Source organism: Rutidosis leptorrhynchoides, chromosome 1 (assembly GCF_046630445.1).
Source record: "Rutidosis leptorrhynchoides isolate AG116_Rl617_1_P2 chromosome 1, CSIRO_AGI_Rlap_v1, whole genome shotgun sequence".
NCBI lineage: Eukaryota > Viridiplantae > Streptophyta > Magnoliopsida > Asterales > Asteraceae > Rutidosis > Rutidosis leptorrhynchoides.
Genome location: NC_092333.1, coordinates 30123368 through 30147551, shown reverse-complemented (window position 1 = coordinate 30147551; position 24184 = coordinate 30123368). Strand labels below are relative to the sequence as shown.

Genomic DNA, 24184 nt, shown 5'->3' with positions numbered 1-24184 from the left:
AATAATATCTTGAAATAATACAGAGCAAATATATATATGTATATATATATATATATATATATATATATATATATATATATATATATATATATATATATATATATATATATATATATATATATATATATATATATGTGTGTGTGTGTGTGTGTGTGTGTGTGTGTGTATATATAAATCAATTGAGAGAGTTTAGAGAAATATATTTTCAAGTTTCTATGAAATAATGAAACTTATTGAATTCTATTTATAATAGATTTTTGAATTATAAAAGTGAATTATTAAAGTATGAATTATTAAAGTGAATTATTAAAGTATGAATTATTACAGTGAATTATTAAAGTATGAATTATTAAAGTATGAATTATTAAAGTGAATTATTAAAGTATGAATTATTAAAGTGAATTATTAAAGTATGAATTATTAAAGTGAATTATTAAAGTTAAAGTAAAGTAAAAGTAAAGGTAAAGTTAAAGTATAGTAAAAGTACAAAAAAACTATGTATGTATTATACGCGTATAAATATATATAATATTAATTTAAATCGTTATATATATTTAATGAAATAAAATATAAATATCGTTATATTTATTATACTGGTTAAGTAATGAGTTGTCAAAAGTGATTCTAGATATTTATAAAAGTTATATACGTTTTAATAATAAAGTTCTTTTTAAACTGAAAACGTCTTTGTACGTTTGAAAATAGATTAATAGAATATTATGGAAACCAATTCTCAACTAACTTTTGTCTAACTTTCGTAAATGGTACTTTTTGTTTTTATTTATAAATAGCTTTACAAATTATTCTGAATATCGTTAAGAGGAATAGATTTTCTCAAATCATAGTGGACCTCTCAACAAAGACTTGTAATCATAATTCAATGTTTCTGATAATTCAATCATTTAATATATTTTTTTTCGTCAAAAATCATATTGAAACAAATACGTTCGTGTAAAGTATTATACGTTTAATACTTTATTAATATTCTCAAGTTATAATATATATATACATATACATATCTATTTATATATAACGGTTCGTGAATCGTTGGAATTTGGTCGAGGTTATAATGAATGTATGAACACAGTTTAAAATTCTTGAGATTTAACTTAACAAACTTTGTTTATCGTGTCGAAATAATATAAAGATTAAAGTTTAAATTTGGTCAGAAATTTCCGGGTCGTCACACTTTATATAATTATACTAGCCTTTAAGAGCCCGTGCGTTGCACGGTAGCTCAAAAATATAAGCTCAAAAATATAGTATTCGAATGTGTTAATATTGGTACAAATTTCTTGTATTATACACTTACACTAACGAAACACATCATTAGTGAAATTACCCTATTTTGACCAAGGCCATAACTTAGCCTACTAAGTTACGGTACCAACATTAGCAAACCAGTTTCACTTATTCCTTCAAGATCTTTATTGAACCGTTATCGAATTACATCCAAGCCTTGTAATGAAACTGAAGATGTATTGCAGTAGCAACCATAGACTTGACCTGGAAAATAGAATAAAGGTTGTTAAACAGTTCAGTGTAGGTGAAATAATCTTTTACAATACAATTAGACAAATAAAGAATTGAAACTCAAATTTGGTAAAAAAATGTAATAATAGTTAATGTATAGTAATCCGGGTTTAATGGGTTTTTGCATACTTACATTTACGGGGGACAGAATGTCGTGTGATTGTTATGATCTCCAACATGGCTGCATATGAAACTACAATCACCAAGATCCTCAGATACACCTACACAATGATAGAGCAAACATTTAGGAGGCAGTAACAAAATATAATCAACAAAAAAAAAACGATAAAAAATGATAAATATTCACGATATATAAAATAACCCCTAAAAAGGCCAAGAAACTCCAGTATTTATGACATATATAAATGATAAGAGGTTATTAACACTTATCTTTTTTCAACAAACAATATGGCATACTAAAGGAAAAAAAGATCAGTTAATCATAGCAATGACAGACAATACAGATGGTAAAAAGCTTCATTGACCAAAAACAAAATACGAAGGTAAAATTGCAAACACCACAGCAAATCAGTATATATAAAGAGGTACCACAAACAACCTTTTAAAAACCTAGTACGATAGTTTGAGATGCATGTGAACTTGAACCAACAATAGCACCTGAAACGATGAAAAAACCAAGTAAGTCTGACAAAATAATGACCACAAAAAGGATTATAAACAAATAAAAAATTAATACAAAGAACTAAAATACATCATACCTTCAACAATTACACCAAAAACATCAGATGAAGAACACATATCGAAGATGTTAATTTCATTAGCTTGGCAGAGATGACTACGGTTTTGCACTGAACGCCTTCGAGGCAATTACAATGCAGACATAGACAACAGTGACGCATCCGATTCTTCAACATCGAAGATAGCAGAAAAAAGAAAAATTCGGAACAACCTTTCTTTGCCTCTTTTGGGCGGCATTATAGAAACTTACCAGTTTCAATAACAAAAATTCGAAACGTGGCATAATAATATCAAACATTAACCGCAACAATTATAACCAAACAACTTGTACAACCACAACAGTCATAGAGATAAAAATTTGAAAGTAAAAGATATGATATAAAGAAGAATACCAGAAATGAATTACCGAATTTTGATGACCATATAAGCCTAAATCCGTCAAGTAAAGCCCAGAATCTAGGTGTTGTTGAGTCATTAGGTAAATTTGGAGCCGTTGGTTGCGACTTTTTGTGATCAGATGTATCTACTTCATTGATCCTTTTGGATAAATCCTTATTGATCCTTTTGGATGATTGGGCATTGGGCTGCATATACTTATTGATAAATCCTTAATGATCCTTTTGGATGATTGGACATACACGTTAACAATTAGGTGGGGTTGACATTGATATTATTCTCTGTATTTGGTTAAAATAAAGTTGAATCAATCTGCAAATAGAATCACAAACCAAACATGTTAGTGAACAGGGGTAATAAACATATAATTTGGCATGGAGACTAAAAAACGGATGAACATACTTGTTCCAGGCAGATAGTATGAGCATCGTGTATGGCAATTTGATCTTATTTGCAAGTTGTTTCAGAGATTTAAAAGCCACTAACGTCTCTATGACTGCACGGGGTGTTGCCTTACATTGTAGACAAATTTACATCCGATGGATTAGATGTAAATGTATCAGCACAACATGACAACCCGATGGGTGGATCCGAATATGAAATGTGCTTAACAGATCCACATCATGAATATGAATCACAACCCTCACCACCCAATCACCATGAACATTCAACACCACTTGCCCAAAACATATCCAATTCGGGTTTGGCCATTTGACTATCAATCTGCTAATCTAATCCAAATAAGTCCAAGAATAATGAAAAATATCATAAAAAGGGTAAATTTTGAATCTTGAAACTTACAAACACTTCTTTCTCATTTCATCTCAAAGAAGCTCTAAAGAAAACACACTGAAATTTAATATTTACAAACAATGATTTTTATTAGCTCAAAATCTATATCCGAGGGCAAAAGATGCTGCAACTCATCAACGTTTTTTCGTTTTCTAACATCTTTGACCGTATTTTCAGCCTCTGAATTCATAATGAAGTGCATCATGAATATCGAATAACTGGAGAAACCATAGAGTACCATTTAAGTCAAAACAAAACATAGATACTATAGTACTTCTAATTCACAAACATTAAAGTTTTTACCTTTTTGACAGTAGCCAAAATTGCTTAACTCATTCTTTTTTCCCATCAACGGAATCTTTCCTGCAATAACATACAAACCTTCAATTGTCAACAATTAATTTAAACCTCAAATAGAACCTATTATATTTAAGAACAAATGGATCTTTTATTATCCATATTAAATAAGCATTAGATGTTAAACGATCAACCTTTGTATTTGCCAAATATCAGCGATGTCATACAGTCATGGATATACACCAATATAACAGCTAAAGGATGTGAAGTATATTAGTATCCATATCAAATCAGAATTATAAGTTTCATTAACGATCAACCTTTGTATTTGCAAACTTACTCTATTCAGATTATTACCGCCATAACATATGAATATTAGTAATCACAATAGGTTTCAATAATACTAACAGTTCATGTCTTAAGGTTGTCCTTTTAATTTCATCAAACCAAAAATAATATTCTTCATTTTTTACACAACACACAAAAGAGTAAACTTAAATTCATTCAGTAGGTTAAAATGTAAATTTTCATACAAGACAATAAAGACGCTAATAGCTTAAAAAATATAGTAACCCTAAAGCACACAACTATACTTCAATTTCACAAAAAAATAACATTAAATCATTTATATAAAGGTACATACTTTGTAGAAGAAGAATCGGCACTTTGGCACACTATAAGTAGGAACATTGACGTTTTCTTAGTACCCAATTAAGCCCAGGCGATGATGTCACGTACTTCAATATTCGGACGAACAACTCTTTGTTGAATTGCTAATGATTTCTCAAATTCGTGTTGATGAATTCCACGAATCAACTCGTCTTTGATTCCCATCTGATCAAAACACATGATCTGTTCCACCTCCTCGTGGTGTTTTAAACACCAATTCGTCATTCACCATGGTATTCCGCCGTCCCCTATGTGCGGCTCACTATTAGGATTTTGCGATAGATTGTTTTTGATAACCGATGGGTAAATGTGATGGTTCATTAGCCGATTGCAGTTATGTGATTGAGATGAGATGAGTTTGTGGATATGGGTTACAGATGGAAGTTACCGATTGCAGTTATGTGATTGAGATGAGATGAGTTTGTGGATTTAGGTTACAGATGGAAGTTACCAAACCCTAATTTAAATTGCTTGATTAATTTAATTATTACTGAACGATGAAGGTGTACACGTGGAAATAAAATAGCGGAAAATAAGGGTTGATCGACACATCAGATGTAACCCACATGCTTTGTAAGATGTAGAGATAGAGATGTATGTCAAATTCCTTCGTAGATTTTAGGCAAGTAATGACATTCAATCAAAGCTTCTATAGCCTAGCACACCTATTGATTCAAAACAAATTAAGTAATACGGAGTGATAGCCTAATAATAGTCGTAAGTTAGTTAAATTTTATTCGTGGGAACAGAGGAATTTTTGTGGATTCATTGTTTGGGTTCTCTGTGTCTAATTTTTCCTTTCATTGTTTTTATTTCGTTTAGGTGCTCAATTAATTTATTTTTTGACATATATCAAGTTACTCTACCCGTTCCTATTTTACAAATATGTCCCATACTCCCATAGTATTCATTTTCATTATTATATTATTATAAATAGATAAAAGAAAATAGGTAAAGTTTTTATATATATACTCTATAAATTGTAATACTCGTATATAATAATTAAACAATATAAATACTTCCACTTTAATAGGAGGTGATCCTCCCACGCACCACTTTTTGATCTATCTACACATAATTACCTATTTTACTCTTAATATACTTACAATAATAATAACTAGAAAAAAATTCGACCACGCGTTGCTGCGGTTGTATTCAACGCGCGGTCGAATTTGGATATACGTTTTTTGATACCTAATATATCTAGTAGGTTGGGTTGTTTGTTGGACATGTATGTATATGTATGAAATACAGCCCGAAATATTTAGTGTTTTTAACGATGTCCGTTTCGCGTATAGTTAGTCTCGTTGTGTTCGTAAAATTATTTCGAGTTGAACGGTGGTCTTGAAAAAATTTAACTCGCACCGAGCGAGAATATAGGGCCCGTTATTTAGTGTTTTTTTAACGATGTTCGTTTTGCGTATAGTTAGTCGCGTTGTGTTCATCAGATTTTTTCGAGTTGAACGGTGGTCTCGAAAAAATTTAACTCGCACCGAGCGAGAAGATAGGGCCCGTTAAAATATGAGGTGGAGCTAGTTGCTTTTATTTTAATAAAATTATATAATTACGCTTTCAACCCTAAAAAAGTAAAAAGGTGTAAACTCGAGGGGTCTTTCTGAAACGTAAGGCGAAGTTGAGGTACCGGTTATAATATGAACGCTAACTCAAAACGACAATTGGATTTAACTGAAACGACGATAATGGCCATGTTTTTTAGCATATAGGGATATAATAATAATAATAATAATAATAATAATAATAATAATAATAATAATAATAATAATAATAATAAGTGAAGAATGGGAAACGTTGTTTGGCATTATTATTTATTTTATTATTTAATACAGTACTATTTTTTTTTTTGGTAAAAGGGGTTCACCCGGTGAATATATTGATATCAAAAAACAATATACAACTGAAGCACGGAGTTATAGGACAAGCCCTACAACCTCACAAACAACCAAACTTTAAAAACAAATTAAAGCAACACGAGCTACAAGCGAAAAAAGAAAAAAAACACAATTAAGAAATTTTCCAATCTGACTTGAGCCTAAGCGAATTAGCAGTCGACCTCCACCGAAAACTCATCAACTTTAGTCTGACGGTAGAATATATCGACTCAAAGACCTGAACCGGAGACTGTTTACCCTTCTTGAACACCCTTCTATTCCGCTCTTGCCAAACAAAATAGACCGTAGCAGCAAACAGAAGCTTTATAATAACAATTCGCGCAATATTCCTTTTAGCAAAAGGACAAACCAACAACATAAAATCCTTCCAGTTATGACTACTAATAGGAAAGTCCATATGAGTAAGCACTAAAGACCAAACTTGCGAAGCAAATGGGCACGAAAAGAAAGTGTGTTCATGAGAATCTGGGATTAAGTTACATAGAGAGCAAATGATAATATCACCTTGCCTAATTTCCCAGGCCTTCAATTTGTCTCGAGTCTTTAGCCTTTCTCCCATAAGAAGCCAAAGAATGAAAGCATGCCTAGGAATACATTGGGAGAACCAAACCACCGAAAACCATGGGACTTTATTTGCACGTGGGCGAATGTACTCCCAGACCTGTTGGATGGAATAATCACATTTTGCATCATAAATATCTCTCCACTTCACAATATCAATATTATTCGATAAAACAGGAGGCGCCAAATTATTTAGAATTGAGAATCTCTCAACCCACTCAGCCGGCCAAATAAACGCTCCATTATTAATAATGTCAGCGACTGAATCAGATAAATGCATGCCAGCTTGAGTAATATTTCTACGACGAACAACATAAATAAGAGGTCCCAAATCAGACCACTCATCGAACCAAGCAGATGTACATACGCCATTTCCAACCTCATGCAGAAAACGTCCGCGTAAGACATCACGCATGCTTAAAAGTTTACGACAACCCCAACTCGCATTCGTAGGAATCGAGACATCCCAAAAATTACTATTTCTAAGCCAATATGAATGAACCCACCTCACCCAAATAGACTCCTTATGAGAAAGGATACTCCAAATATGAGTCGTTAAAAGGGCAATATTCCAATACTTCAAACGTCGAATGCCCAAACCTCCTTCTCTTTAGGCTTGCATACATCATCCCATTTAACTTTAGCTTTACCTTTCTTCATGCTGCCCTGGCACCATAAGAACCCTCTCATCAAGCATTCAATTTCTTTAATAATAGCACTAGGAAGCAAGAACACAGAATGCCAGTAAATTTGCATTGAAGAAAGAACAGAACTTATTAATTGCACCCGGCCTGCAAAAGAAAGAAACTTGTTTTTCCAACTATTAATTTTACTCTTTACCTGATCAACAAGAACTTTACAATCAGTATAGAATAGTCTTGATGCAATTAAAGGCACACCCAAATATTTAATGGGAAGAGATCCTTCCTCAAAAGGCAACAAAATAAGAATCTGCTCTTTAATGTGAGACGTAACATTTGCAAAAAAAAGCAGTGCTTTTCGGCAAACTTGGCATTAAACCGGACCAACTTTTGAATTCCTCCAAAGCCGAGCTGATGACTTGAACTGAATTGATGTCAGCATGTGAGAAAACAAATAAATCATCTGCAAAACAAAGGTTGATAATCTTCTGATCATCACACTTTGGGTGGTACCTAAAGCACTCATTATTAGCATTGCGAATCAAGAGAAGAGTAAGAACCTCCATAACCAAAGTGAAAAGATATGGAGACATCGGATCACCCTGTCGAAGACCACGCTTTCCTTTAAAAAAAACCATGAAGCTCACCATTTATATTTATCGAGAAAGAAACTGATGACACGCAATTCATAATCCATCGGATCATTTTTGTATGAAACCCAAATCGAGCTAGAATAGTCTTCAAAAACGACCAGTCCACGGTATCATAAGCCTTTTGAATATCCACCTTGAACGCACATCTAGGGGAACCCGCTAACAAATGATAGTTCCGCATTAATTCTTGAGTCAATAAAATATTATCAGATATACGCCGACCCGGAACAAATGCAGACTGGTTTTCACTAATGATATCATCCAAGCTGTCTTTAATTCGATTAGCGATAATCTTACTGATACATTTATATAAAGTATTGCAAAGCGCTATAGGACGATAATCATTAACCTTGCTAGGGGATTGAACCTTAGGTAACAAAACAATAACAGTATGATTCAACTCCGAAAGCAACTGTCCATTACGGAAAAAATCTTGAACAGCATCAACAATCTCATCGCCAATAATATCCCAAGAAGACTTAAAGAACTCCGCTGTGTAGCCATCTGGTCCCGGGGATTTATTATTACCCATATCAAAAATTACAGATTTTACTTCACTAGGAACAACTGGCCTTATCATCCTGCACGCCTGATTAGATGTTAATTTTTTAATAAAAAGCGAGTCAGGGATATAGTTGCCCGCGTTTACAGTAGTAGTACCAAGAAAGTGAGTAAAATGTTCAACAAACAAATTCAGAATTGCAACATCTTCCACCAGAGTTCCTTGCGCATTTTCGATAGCAGTGATTCGACCTCTATGAATTTTGCCCTTCACAATTTTATGAAAATAGCTACTATTGTTATCTCCAACTCTTAACCACTCAATTTTCGATTTTTGCTTTAGGAACCTTTCTTCTTCTAAGACTGCTTCATTGTATGCACGCAACAAACAACTTGCATCTTCTCTTAGCTCCATCGAAAAAGGGCATATGTCTAACGCCGTTTGAGCTTCGTCTAGCTCTGTTTTAAGCTTGGTCACCCGTATGTGAAGGTTACCTTTCTTCCACATTAAGTTTCGGAGGGGTTTCTTCAACCATCTAAGTTTTTTCACTACTTGAAACATTTTATGACCAACCACAACTCTACGCCAACCCTTTATAACAATATCATCAAACCCTTCTTTATAAACGATAAAATTACCAAACTTGAAAGGTTTATGACGAGCTCGATTAGTAGTGGGAAATTTCAAAATGGCAGGACAGTGGTCCGATATTCCATAAGGTTGAAATATAGCAAAAGCATTACCATAATCCTCAATAAATTTATCATTGGCCATAATACGGTCAATCTTTTTAAGCTTTCCATTCAACGAAAAAGGACTTTGGTTCCAGGTAAAGTGTAGACCAACATGATTTACATCACTCATTCGAAGGTATTCCACACATTCCCGAAACTCCCTCATAGCAATAGTAATTCGAGAACTACCGGCATTCGAATCATCCGAATCTAAAGAGACATTAAAATCTCCCATTAAGACCCAAGGATGATTTCCCACAAAACCCTTGTGCATACAAAGATCCTGCCATAACTGACGACGAGTAATATAATAGTTATCAGCATAAATAATGGAAACGAATAACTGGATACCTCCACTTAGGGTCTTGACCAAACAATGAATAACTTGATGGGTCATATTAAGCACCATAACATTCACTACATTTGGATTCCAACCAAGAATTATACGAGTTCCACCACTACAAACAGACATGTTCGAAACCCAACTCCATACTGGAAAGACTTTCGAGCAAATATCCGTTAGTTTTGAGATATCAACATGAGTTTCTAGAACCGCACATAAACATAGATTATTTTTAATAACACTCTCTTGAATCTCCTTTTGTTTGGGGTGAAGATTCAGACCCCTTATATTCCAGGACCCGAAACTAACCATCGGAAACCTTCTTTCCCGGAGTGCTTGCCCCGCCAGTCTTTTGTTCCATAAAAATAGAGGTTTCATCAACATTTGCTTCTAAGTCACTTAACTCATCTTCCAACACGTTCGGCGATCCTACACGCTCACCATCTCTAGCATCATCATCATTTAAATCATTCAGAATCTCATAAGGGTTCTTAATGGCAACACCATCAGTAGGCAATTCATGAGTACTGGTTTTAGGAGTACTAGTAGATGCACGCCTATTTACATCCTCGTTAGTCTTCTTCACCGGGCGATAAACAAGCGTTTGTTTTTTATTTTGTACTGCAAAACCAGAAGCCCCAACTTGTTTTTTACTCGGCACTTTAATAGATTTTTTACTTCCAACAGTTTCAAAACCATCCTTATCCTTGGCTTGCTTAACTTGCTGATTATCAATTGTAATCACAGATTTAGGACAATGTGAGTCTTTGTGCCCAAAAGTAACACAACACGAACAACGAGGAGGTTTCCATTCGAACTCCACTCTTAGCGAACAAACAGTTTTGCTTGTGCCATTAATGTTTGGTATAGCCATCCGAATAGTTTCCTGCATTTCCTTTTCAGATGAAATTTCAACCAATGCTCTTGCAAAATTTGGCCTACCCCATGATTCTAAGCACATAGTGCTTGTGTAAGAATCTAAAGTCATCGGGATACCAATATTTGACGCTATCATACTCAACCCCGTCTCTGTAAACCCAACAATAGGGATGTCATGAATTTTCACCCATACCGGTACACGAGTTAGATCCTCCTTAGTTAAAGGAACATCGGGTGTCCAAGCATTAAGAATAATAGGACTTGATCGAATAATCCAGGGACCGGATTCTAATACACCTTTCAAACCAGACTCGGAAGTGAACTTAAAAAAGAAGAAACCCCGTGCATTCATCATGATTTTCTCAAGACCAAATTTCTTCCAAACATTTGTAACATAATTTTTCACTACCGGATATGCTATTCTTTTGCCCAAGAAGTAACCATAAAGAGTATTACTGTAGCGTTCATTTACTTCCAATACTGATGAAATTGGTAATTCAACATCTATATCTTCCTCTTTATTAGATAATGGCTCAATAAAACGGAAGTTCACTTTTTTGTTTGACTTTTGACTGTTCCCATTTAAAGCCTCAGCAAATGACCCTATCATACTCCCTTGCACACCTGCATAAGGTGAATCATGTGGAGAGGCATGAGTAGAATTCACATTGATATCTTCCTCATTAACAATCTTATCTTTCGGCACTTCCCCCGATTGGTTGGCCAACGGGTTGGTTTTACCATTCGGAGAAATCACTTTAGCACTTGAAGAGGAGGAACTACGAAAATTGTTATTGTTACCGATCAGCTCTGGAAACTCATAATCATCCAAAACCTTATTCGCATGCTTTGGGATAACTTCATTTAAGTCGGCCGAATGGACACTAACAGACTCATCATCATTAGATTTATAAACATGTAAATTAATAGGTAAACCTGTCAATGGATCCACTGTTTGAAACATCACCGTGTGATTGGCTTCATCATCCTTATTAACAGACTTGATTGAATCATCGCTATCGTGCAATTCCTCTTCTCCACCGATTGTTCGACTTCGCAAAACCCTAGTCGCAGTAGCAGCCCCTTTTTTCTTCTTTCCCCCAGAATTTTTTCCCATGATCCAAAGAGGGATCGATGGGAATCGAAGTGCAGCAGATTAGAAAAATACGATCAGTTTGAACAGAATGATAATTGGCAATGGATCGCCAGAAATCGCCTGAGCTTTTAATTTGGGGGTTTTATCTTTATTTATATGTTTATTTATTTATATTTATATTTATTTATTAATCGTATAATTTTGACTATTATTATTAAATTTTTTATTTGTTGCGTTGAGTGGGTTCGTCTCTGTGATGCAATAAATTAGGAATCCACGGTTGATCCATCTTGTGATTTTATTTATTACTACGCTTTCACATGTAAGTTTGTGATGTATATTGGTGATGAAATTTAATTTTGTGTTCAAACCGTCACGTGGGGCACGTGGCATCTCTTTCTTTCCTTTTAGAAAAGACTCGTTGTGGAGCCTCGCGTCGGGGGTTTCGTTTTGAATGCGAGTTAAAAAAAAAGTCTTGATTTATTTTGTAAATTTTTTTTTTTCCGACATTTAACATTGAAGAGTTGTTCCTTCTGTGAAAGTTTCTTTTTTAGCGTTCGGTTTTTTTTTTTTTTTTTTTAAAGTTAGTTGATCTATTTTATTAAAAAGAATGTTTTTCGACATCTTTTGGTAGCATTGAAGGGTTGTTCCTTTTATAAAAGTTGTTTCTTTTATCGTTAAGGAAGAAAAAAAAATTAGTTGATTTTTTTGTAAAAAAAAAATTCGACATCTTTTGGTAACATTGAAGGGTTGGTTCCTTTACGAAAGTTACTTCATTTATCGCTGAGACCAAAAAAATAATACTGTAGCACAAATAGTACTATTCATGAAAGAAAATACAAATTTTGTCTTTTAGATAATATGTAAATTTAAGCTTAACTCCCTAAATTAATTTAGGGACATAACTGTAAGTTTATGAGATAAAAATATACATTAATTAAAAAGTAGTGTGTCACCTCACTTTATTAAAAGTTAAAAAACTACTGAGTAACAAATTGTTTTAATGAAGGTTTCTTTCATTATAATCAATTTTTTTCGCCAAAAAAAATTAAAAAAACAAAAAACAAATTTTAAAACGTCAAATCTAAGTAGAAAGCATTTAAGAGTAGATTAGGACATTTGACTATTTGGTGTTGTAATTTGTACTATTCGGTTGCCGTTCCGCTGTAATGTCCATGCCTTTCCCGTAGTTGAGTCTATTCGGGTGGACTCGATGTCGTTGCCGGCGTGTGTCGACTTTGTTGACCATGGTAAATTAATGTATTTTGAAGTAGTTCTCTCGGGGTCCTTTTTTCCGCTCGAACGGGGTTTTGATCTTACTTGACGAGCATGTGGTTCTCTGGTTAGGAGTGTTATGGGTTCTTCGAGTACGAGAGGTTACTTTGAGGTGCAGGCCTCGGGTTAGGTGCTGCTGGAGTGCCCGACGTTCATTTTAGTGTGCGGCTTCTAAGTGGTGGAGATTGTGGCGTTAGATACGTTCCCGGTTTTATGTAGTTTAGATTTAGGTTTGGTGGTTATTTGTTTGTTGTATCATTTCATTTTCAATGTGCTCGCTCTCTTTCAATCATTGTTTTCGTCCAATTTGTAGGATGATCAGAGCGAGCCCTTACAATTTCAATCATTGTCGCTTGTTTGTAACACCAGATCTTTACGATCTTTATATATATATTAATATTTTCGGCAAAAAAAAAAAAAAAAAAAATTGACCGGATCTATCAAAAATTGGAGTGGAGGTATCATTACATATAACAAAAATCTGAGGATAAAATACTTGCCATTTATGGAATTAGGTCACTTGGGCCTTTCACACATGGATACGGGCCAACTCTATAATATAAAAAGGCTAACAGCATCTCTTCTGTGCCCTAAATCAATCAGCCGTCACTTCACGCATCTATTCGATCCATCTTAAAACCCTCTTTTCTCTTCCTAAATCTCGAACGAAATTAATTTAAAGTTTTCCGATGTAAAAGAAGTTGCATCTACGCCACTTCATCGATCGGTACAATTACAGGTAACAATTTTCTTTATTTAAGGTGTTATGTGTAGTTGTGTTTTGAATATTTAGATCTGTATTAGTAAACTCAATCAAAACACTAATTTGTGTCATGGAAATGGAAAGTTTGTTAAGTTTATGCAAAGCTTCTTGTGGTAGAAAAGCAGAGGAACGTGATGTTACTATGATGATCGTTTGGGGAAGTTATGTTGTTGATGTAGTTGGAATTGGTGGTCTCGGAAATTTGAGTTTTATATTTGTTTATTGAAGCCCAAAAGAGTTATATGATATGATTCTGAATGTATGATTTCGAAACATATTATACAGCTTCTGTAATAGGTGGGATTGGTAAAACAAACATAAACTTATTGTTTTATGTACAATAATATTTCTTGAATCAGACTTGGAAATGATTCAACTAAGATATATCATTTCGGGAACTTGCCGGCTTAGTGAATATTTTCTTTCGCGATGAACTGCTGGAGTTAATCATATTGATTTGATTCTGGAAGTGTCGGTGTTAGTCATATTGATTCGATTCTCTTGGAATGCATCCACATATGGTTCTTTGAAGATAAAATGCTTTCAAGCGAGTAGTTCTTTCTTAGTAACTTGAATATATTGAAGTAGGGATTGAATTGTTTAAAATTATTCGCGTTAACTTTATTCCCACACTATGGACTATAAAGTAGGTTATATGTAGCAATAATAAAGGCAGTAAGGCATTAAGTTGTTCAATATGAATCCTCTCGATGTTATATTTTCAATTCAAATTTTGCATTTTTGGAGCATATCTAGTCGAGATTATCTTAAACGCAAGAACTATAATTGCTTTAGTAGTTATTTTTTGTTAATACCCACAAACAAACAGTATATATATAGTGTATAATTCTCTTGTGAAAATGAATGGGTATTTATCATTCTATACAAATAGAATAACTGGAACCCCTCCGAAATCTCAATGATATCTAACCTAAAAGTTTTTAACAAATTTCGAAACGGTTTGAGAAAATCACTCGTTTGGCACCAATGGCTAATTATGTCCATAACGCTGAGTTTCTCGAGTTCTTTAAAATCTGTAAATTTTATATAGTTGAACAGTAACTATTGCTGTAAATGCTATTGTTGTAGGTGTTGCTGGCTATAATTCATGGTCTGATGTATTCATTTTGCCTTTCAAAAAAAAAAAAACATCCTTTACGAATAGAATGTTGTATCTAATAGTTTGTGTTGTACCTTTTTGCACATTGTTTCCGTTTGCAATACTTTTGTGTTTGACCTTGAAGCCTAATTTATCTTTTGTGTTGATAATGACTTTTATGATTGTTTTAGCACCTGTTTGGTGAAAATAAAAAGGACAATAACTGACTAACAAGCTAATAGCTTTGTAGTACCCGTTGTGTTAGAATTTGAGGTTCACCATACCATAATGGGTATGGATTTGATAAAGTGGAGATATTTTACAGTTGAGTTTCATGGGCTTTCAAAGAAAATCTGAAATTTAGGTGTTCTTGCCGATCTATACTTTGCCAAAAAACTACATTAACTAAGAAAGTATACACAGTGAAAATTACATTAGCTTCAATTCTACTTTCATTTAATTTGATCATACTGATCATACATGTGGTTGTTAAGGATACAATAAGATGGTTACTATTTTGGCAGGGTGTTCACTTTCTTTCATATATTTTCAACAGCTTTCAAATCCGTATTTATACATGGGTCTTCAAATTTGAAATTATTTTTTTTCACATTATAGTTTGTTTGCGAATTTCTTCCACATTTTTATAAATCATGAATGATAATACGAATATTAAAGTTTGTAATATTGATGCTAAGGCCACATGTAGGGGCTCGTGAAAGGAGCCGCCACCCACTGTAGAGACCCGTCCTAATCCACCTGGACGAAGTCTTCAACATCTGGTCTCATTGCGAGGTACTGACCTCTATATGATACGTTTTACAAACATTGCATTCTTTTAAAGGACAACTCATTTCAAAATACCAATTGGTATATGTTTTCCAATAATATGAATCACTAATCTACCATTTACTTAATAACAATCTTTTTGAACTCGACGACTTGAATGAAACGTCTTTTGAAATATGCCATGAATGACTCCAAGTAATATCTTTAAAATGAGCAAATGCACAGCGGAAGATTTCTTTCATACCTGAGAATAAACATGCTTAAAAGTGTCAATCAAAAGGTTGGTGAATTCATAGGTTTATCATAACAATCATTTCAATATTTTAATACACCACAAGATTTCAAATTCATAAATAAGGTGCAGGTCTGCTCACTGCTGAAAATCCATTCATACGAATTGAACACCTGGTAACCGACATTAACAAAATGCATCTAGAATATCCCCATCATTCCAGGACTCTCATCTGATATGATAAATCGAAGTACTAAAACATCCGTAACCCGGATGGGGCTTGTTGGGCCCAATAGATCTATCTTTAGGATTCGCGTCAATTAGTGGCAATTATAATAAACACTAATTCTTATGCTACCAAGCTAAAAGGGCGATATCTGGTATAATAATCCAATCGTATAATGTAATTTTAAGTACTTGTGTCTATTTCGTCAAACATTTATAAAAGCAGCGCATTTATTCTCAGTCCCAAAAATATATATTGCAAAAACATTTAAAAATGGAGCAAATGAAACTCACGATACGATATTTTGTAGTAAAAATATGTATACGACAGAACTGAACAATGCAGGGTTGGTCTCGGATTCACGAACCTATATCAGTTTTATATATATTAAAACATATAATGAACATATAATGGTATTCAACCCAGTTTATATATATTAATTATATAATATATTACTTATTTTAATTATTATGTATTTATTATTTCGAATGTTATATATATCTATATATGTTATTTTTATATTAAAATAGTAAATTAGATATACTTATGATATATGTAATAATTATATTTTTATATAAATATCTTTTATTTGTTAAAATAATAAATATGATAATACTAAAGTAATGATAATAATACTAATAATTAGATTTAATAATGATATTGATAATAATAATTTTGATAATAACATTAGTTATTTTATTTGTAGTAATAATAATAATGATAATAATAATATATTAAAAATAATGATAATAAAAATAATGATACTTATAATAATAATAATGATGATACTAACAATAATGATAATTTTAATAATAATACTAACTTTAATAATAATGATACTACTAATAATATTCTTAATGATAATACTAATACTAATGTTAATAATAATAATTTTAAAATCATAATAATAATAATAATAATAATAATAATAATAATAATAATAATAATAATAATAATAATAATAATAATAATAATAATAATAATAATAATAATAATAATACCTTAGAAGAATTAACAAGCTTCCCAAAAATAAAACTGCCATTGCCTGGGCTCGAACCCGCGATCTCTCGTTTAATACAAACACATCTTAGACCACTTAACCGTTCAATTGCTTCGAATTAAACCCATTCTTATTTAATTTAACCATATGTTTCATCTTAATCATAATCATTCATCCTCACATTTAAAATCAAACGTTCACCATCATCTATCCGTTTTATCTGATTAAATTATGGGTTTCGGCTCAAATAGAAAACTGAACATAGGGCCCAATATCGTTTAGTTCATATTGAAAAATCATTTAAAACGTAAATGACCCAATAACAGGCCCGATCCAAAAACAATTGGTTAATCCAGATGCGTTTTCGTTAAAAGAGTTAAGGTTTAGGTAACAGTAATATTGGAACGGCCGTAGAAGTATAAACAGATATAATACGCCGTTATCAACATCTTTAGCATAATTCACTTTCATCTATAACAATCATCGTCGTCATCTTACAATGATAATCATCATCATGATCATTGTATCTGTTGGAAAATTTGGTTGGAAAGTGTGTTCCACCAATTTTTTGGACACAAATTAATATATAATAAAGTGATATATATTAACGACTATTTAGTGGGTTTTTGTAACCACTAATGAGAGCTTTAAAACGAACTAAAACGGGTTAATGGTGAATGAGATATCGCGTCTCAAAGTTGTTAGTTTAAGCGCAAAGTAAGAAATTAAAAGATTTATCAACCAAGGATTTGTAAATATTTTTATGTGATTTTGTAAATCTTTTTCAAATCCTAAAATATTTGATTTATCAATCAAGGATTTTGTAAATATTTTTTATGTGATTTTATAAATCCTTTTCAAATCCTAAAAGATTTGATTTATCAATTAAAGATTTTGTAAATATATTTTGTGTGATCTCGTAAATCTTTTCTTACCTTTTGAGATCTTGTTTGCACTATAAATACCAAAAATTGGTATTGAGAAAATAAGCATCAACTAACACAAACAAAATTCATAACCCTCTTACACTAGTTTTCCAGCTTCTTCTTCGACAACTTCGGTCACCCCGCTTTCGGTGTCTTTTTCAGGCAAGTGCTCTCGTCTGGCAGTACGCTGCTTCGAACCGGTGTACCCTGGGAACAGACGCCGAATCTGTTTAAGGGAATTGTGTCAAACACAAGCCCGGTTCAACCCTTCAATTCGGTTTGATCGTTTTACTTTTATGTTTATCCTTGTATATTGCATATGAATATTCATGTTTTATTAGTAAATTTTCAGTTTCGTATGTATATTTCCTACAGTATCATCAACTATATCGTCATCCGTATCATCATCATAATTAAATCACGTTTTCATCATACATCACCATTATCATAATTCTATCATCATATCGACTTTTGTTTACGTTCATCATAATTATTTTTAACAAAAACGTACGGCAGTAGCAAATCATCGTGAGTACAATTTGTATCAGAAGACAATAACAGAAACAGTAATGAAATCAGTTGCAGGTGGTTTGACGTTGGTGTTGGTTTTCGAACAGTAACAATGAAAACCGAAGGAAATAGTATCAAACAGAATGGTAGCAGTGAAACGTGATCGAATAGCAGATGAAACTCCAAGGTGATGCTGTTTGGACGTAATCAAGCATATAATTGTAGTAAAGGTGTTGTAAGTGGAAGGTTTGGTTTCCCATAATTACGCCTAATTAACTAGTTAATTATTAGGATTGTGGTAGTGTATGTTCTATTCAATCATTCCACTTGCTTTATTTGCTTTTGGGTGTCGGCCTCAAACAAAAAGGGATTAACAGCTCACTAGCTCTACATATTTAAAATTGAATATAATTTGAATGTATATGCTTCTGAAACAAACGAGGTATGCTTCCTTCTATATCCTTTCTTTAAAATATGAAACCATGTAATGTTTATATAAACTTAGTAGCTGTTCACAGATGGGTCGATGGTTGGGGTGGTGTTTGTGAGGGTGGTTAGTTGAAAACGAAACAAATTAGATAGGCTGTTTGATAGGTGCAGTGGCAATGGTTTTGGGTTGTTAGGTTTGATAGGTGCACTGGCAATGGCAATGGTTTTGGGTTGTTAATCGTACAAGGAAACAATCAAGGTGAAAGGTAATATTATTCGATGATAATGGTTGATATGATTTTATCATCACGAAACAATAACAGGTTGTCAACAGTGGTATTATCAATAAATGGGTGAGTTTTTGGGGTGATAATCAAGTGGGTTCATGGTGGTTTTGAGGTGATCGAACAGTACCAAGAGAAACAGAAACTTACGTAATTGCAGCAAGCCAGCAATAGTGATGGGTTGTGATGATCTCGTTCGAAAACAGGAACATAAAAATTGCAGCAGTTGTTCGTGATGGTTTTTGATTAGAAAGAAAATAGTAGTAGCATGGTGATCAGGGATGGTTAAATGGGTTTCATGGTGTAGTAACAAGTGATTTGCTATTGAGTGGTGATCGAACAAGAAGTAACACCATAACTTGTTGGTGGTTATTTGGTGATGGTTAGAGTGGTTCTTGGTGGTGAAGGTGACGGTTTATGTTGATGGTGATGAGGTTTCATATAACTCATGTAAGTGTATATGTATACATATATAATTAGATAGGTAAAGATAGATAATGATGATGAATTAATTGTGGTTGTAAGGGTGGCGAAGTGGTGTTGCAGTGGTGATTGTCGTGAGTTTGTAGGTTCAAGAAGAAGAAACCCGAATAGAAGAAGAATAGTAGAAGAGGTAGTAGTCACCGGTTTGTTTCTCAGACAACACACAGCGTAGCAGCTGCAAACCATAGTGGCGAGTGGTGAAGGTGATATGGGTGGGGTGAAGATAGGATTATGGTTGATCGAGCTTATTGTATATATATATATATATATATATATATATATATATATATATATATATATATATATATATATATATATATATATATATATATATATAACCTTTTATTAATCGCATAACAATCAATCTAATTTAATAATCATATAGCAAGCAATCAAATGATTCATGCACAGTAATAATCAATTAAGCACAGTTGTCTAAATAGGATAGTAGCCGCAGTTTTAACATCTCATACTGACAGTTTATCACGGATGGCTATATCGTGTCCATTGCTAAACAATTAACGTATAAAAGTGTTCCTAAAAATCTCAAATTTTTAGCTTTAATATATTTAATTATTTCAATCATTAACTGTTTGAAACCTGATAAAAAAGGTTCGTTAATTATTTGATTTCTGTTCCAATTAATATGTACGGAGTACTAAAATTTAAATTAAAAAGGTAAAAATATTTCTGTCAAACCTACAATCTTCGTAATCTATTTACGATCCAACTTTCATTTTAAATCTTCATAAACTCGTATTAAATCTATATGAACACTAACGAAATGACAACCGAGTATTACAACCGTTGACTAAATCTACTCGAAATCATTTATTTTCAATATACTCTTTCTATATATATACTGTGACGCCCCGTACAAAACCATCGTGTACGGATCATCAACAACAGGATCATTACATGGTCAAACACTATATGCTGTTTGAAAACCAATTTGCATTCATGAAAAGATAACGTTTTGCAAAAGATAATATGCTTCCTATGAATAGAAGCATAAACATAACTATTTGACCCTAAGGTCGTTACAAAGCCATTGTTTGAAAATAACATAAATTAAGAATGCAAAAGAAAAGTTCCATAATTGAGACATCTCTAAGTTATGCAGCGGATATCTAACACAGCAGGTCCTTAACAGCAAGTCTAAACAGCATGACAGCAAGTCTAACAGCGGAAGCAAGATACCTCTAAGCACCTGAGAAAACATGCTTAAAACGTCAACAATAATGTTGGTGTGCTATAGCTTAAATTGTAACAGTAATATAAGATTGACCACGAGGTTTCAATGTTTCAAAACAGTATGAAAAGTATATGTATAACCGTGGGCACATGGTAACTAAACTTAACGTAAATATAAATATCACCCCCCCAAAAGTACACATGGCGAGTGTGTATGTCCTCGAAGTATTAAACACCCGTTAAATGCTAGCGCGACTAGCCCGAGTGGGGATGTCAAACCCTATGGATCCATATCTAAGATTCGCGTCTACCGGTTCAAAAATCAATAGTTAAACGTCACCGTGCTAAGGGGAAAGTTTATGCCGTTATATAACCCACACATATGTAAAGTTTAAGTACTCGTGTCAAATAAGTAAAACATAAAAAGGCGCATGTAATCTCAGTCCCAAAAATAGTAAAAAGTAGTAAAAAGGGATGCTATAACTCACAGTGAATAAGCAATACAAGTTGGTACGAAAGTGTGCAAGTAGTAAGTCGGTCCGAAAGGTCGTCAACCTAAATCAAAGGTTACTATGTCAGTAGGTTGTCTTTATAAGTTCTATTAGTGCATAAAATAAGTTTAAGTGTCACCATCATCATCGTTCATCATCATAAAAGCTAAGTAAGTTTGACAAGAATAGAGATCGAAACAATAGGCTGACTTCGGTCAGCTGCTACGACCTCTACGTACATCGAAAAGATGCATAGTCACTGGCTATGGCTCCGTATATGAGTCCCCTAACCGCTGACCAATTTTCAGAACCTAACTCATCTTCGTTTGACTGTGGCGAAAGTTTAAGTGCGAGTAGGTCAGAAATTTCAGCACAACGTTACAACGGCGTAGTGACTTTCGGAGGGCCGTAAATCCTAAACCGTAACTCGGATTAAGACGAGGCCTAAACGGAAAATCATCTAATAGAACCGAACTAACTGAAAATCAACTTTCCAGTAGCCCAGGTGGTCTGATCAGATCCCGAAAATAGTAAGCAAGGTGCTCCGGTGGGGGTTCTTAGTGCTTGATGCTCATCACGGTTCTCATCCTTGATGCTTGTAGCTTCAAGTGTACAACTCGTTGATGGGTTGGTATCACCTTGACTAAGATTCTACCATCAACACACAATATGTTAAGACCAAGTAAGAACACAACTCATTTAAGAGTCTTAGATGGATGATGAACCAAGGTTACATCATATCCTTAGTCTTAACACAATTACAAGTTACATTTACAACTAAGGCTACAAACTTTACTTTAATCAAACAAGTATGAACATAATATAAGTCAAATGAAGTGATGTAACCCTAAGCTAGAGAGCTTGGATCTCTTTCACACAAGTTATAAGGTCACAAAGCTAGAAAGCTTGAACCTTTGGTGTTCTTGAAGATCTTGAAGCATAAAGCTTGGATCTTTAAGTTACATGAAGACTATAAACACAAGTTTTGATCTTTATAACAAAATAATGAGATCATAAGTTAGAAAACTTAGATCCAACAAAAGATATGAAGATTCAAGCTAGAAAGCTTGCATCATGATTGTTCTTGAAGATCTTGAAGCATAAAGCTTGGATCTTTAAGTTATATGAAGATTACAAACACAAATTTGAATCTTTATAACAAAATAACAAGTTTAAAGTTAAAAGATATAGATCTACAAAGTGGGTGAAGATTCAAAGCTAGAAAGCTTGAATCTTCCGTGTTCTTGAAGGATTCAAATTCATGTTTGAATCTACAAGATGTAATCAAGCTAAAAAGCTAAAAAGCTAGACCCATGATGATGATGATGATGAATTCGTGATGATTAGAAGGAGAAGAAGAAGAGAAATTAAAAATACTTACACTTTTAGAGAGAGAAAGACTAGAGAGAGAATTAGAGAGTGAGTGTGTGTGAATTACAAATGAAAGCAAGTGTGTGCGAATCCGGTTGATAGATCTATCGGGCCTGACAACCCCAACCAGACTGGACGACCAATATTCAACGGTTGCACAGTACTTCGTTTTGGTGACTACACTTGGTACGGTGTAGTAAGCTTTCATAATAAAGGGAATATGCGACGTTGATTAAATGTTAAGTATGGTTATCAAGTGCTCAACAACTTAGAATATTTTTATTAAAACATTTATATATGAAATTTTGTGGTCTATATTTATAACGCTGCCGGCATTAAACCTATATCTCACCAACTTTATGTTGACATTTTAAGCATGTTTATATTCTCAGGTGATAACTAAAAGCTTCCGCTGCAACATGTTGAATTTAAGCAAGATCTTGAGTATGCATATTTGTGTCAAAAATAAAACTGCATATCGGAGGATTTGTAATGTAAAATATGTTGGAAGTCGTATTGTTATTATCACATGTAAAGTTTGTAAGTCTAAGATTATCGCTAAATGATAATCATTATTAAGTTGTTTAAACCTGGTATTTGTAATAAAAGCTATGGTTTGTATTGTAAAAACGAATGCAGTTTTTGAAAAATGTCGCATATAGAGGTCAATACCTCGCGATGAAATCATATGTTATTGTATTCGTCCTTATGGTTAAGGTTGGGTTATGACAATTTGTCTTACTTATTATTGGGTCACTAGTAATTAATAAGTGGGCTAAATAAATGGGCTACTAGCTAGAGTAAGGTGGGCTTAAAGTCCAACAAGGTAGAAAGTCCAACAAGACTAACTAGTAAGCATAAGTAAATTACTACGCGTAATTAGGCATCCATAAACCCAAGTAATTATTATTATAAAATAATAATTAAGGTTTCGTAGTCATAATATTCCGATTACGACAAAAGTTAAACGTGTGCGCAGTTCGTGGTTTATTCGAAACGTCAAGTGACACTAACGGTCATAAAGGTTTCCGGTGATCAAGTTAAGTATCCTACGTACTTAAAGGCACGTTTTAACATATAAATGAAAGTAATCCACATTTAGTAAGATTCTAGAGTATAAAATAGCACAGTACGCACAAATGCGCAGTTTCGCTAAAACACAAGGCACAAAAGCAAGTCGAAAAAGTCGGGTCGTTACATTACCCACCTGTTAATGGAAATTTCGTCTCGAAATTTGAGGAGTGACTAAAAATGGTACTGTATTTAAATAAGAAGTAGCGTATCAAAGTTCCGAAAGATTTGTGGGCTCAAAAGTGAGCTATTTACCTTGAAAGGTACTCGAGCGTATAAAAGTAAGAATAGGTATATGCTGTTAATTAAGTCTCTTGTCCTAAGAGATCAAAAAAT

The 24184-nt window shown here is 33.2% G+C and overlaps 1 protein-coding gene and 2 long non-coding RNA genes across 6 annotated transcripts; 1 reads left to right on the top strand and 2 right to left on the bottom strand.

The window, feature by feature from the left end:
- Positions 1–1170: 1170 nt before the first annotated feature.
- LOC139858289 (uncharacterized) lies at positions 1171–4818 on the bottom strand. 4 transcript variants are annotated; one of them, XR_011762890.1, is made up of 7 exons: positions 4361–4818; positions 3430–3783; positions 3031–3354; positions 2253–2940; positions 2093–2151; positions 1667–1754; positions 1171–1506 (listed from the first exon to the last, which is right to left on the bottom strand). It is a non-coding gene; the product is annotated as an uncharacterized lncRNA (long non-coding RNA). The 4 variants fall into 4 exon arrangements; XR_011762889.1 differs by having other exon boundaries at positions 3031–3351; XR_011762888.1 differs by having other exon boundaries at positions 3031–3638; positions 3724–3783.
- A 1590-nt stretch (positions 4819–6408) lies between these two features.
- On the bottom strand, positions 6409–11726 carry LOC139854324 (uncharacterized). The gene is made up of 6 exons (XM_071843655.1): positions 10040–11726; positions 8285–9933; positions 7887–8100; positions 7698–7813; positions 7458–7523; positions 6409–7380 (listed from the first exon to the last, which is right to left on the bottom strand). Exons 1-6 carry the CDS (start codon positions 11724–11726, stop codon positions 6409–6411), a joined length of 4704 nt encoding a protein of 1567 aa, XP_071699756.1.
- Positions 11727–13520: 1794 nt separating this feature from the next.
- LOC139858282 (uncharacterized) lies at positions 13521–14492 on the top strand. Its single transcript, XR_011762882.1, has 2 exons — positions 13521–13719; positions 14103–14492. It is a non-coding gene; the product is annotated as an uncharacterized lncRNA (long non-coding RNA).
- The last annotated feature ends 9692 nt before the right edge of the window (positions 14493–24184 follow it).

Coding starts and splice junctions, on each gene's coding strand:
- LOC139854324 (XM_071843655.1), bottom strand. CDS start 11,726: ATGGGAAAAAATTCTGGGGGAAAGAAGAAAAAAGGGGCTGCTACTGCG. Junction 9,934..10,039: donor GGGAAAGAAGGTTTCCGATG/GTTAGTTTCGGG, acceptor GTGCGGTTCTAG/AAACTCATGTTGATATCTCA. Junction 8,101..8,284: donor CCCCTAGATGTGCGTTCAAG/GTGGATATTCAA, acceptor GGTCTTCGACAG/GGTGATCCGATGTCTCCATA.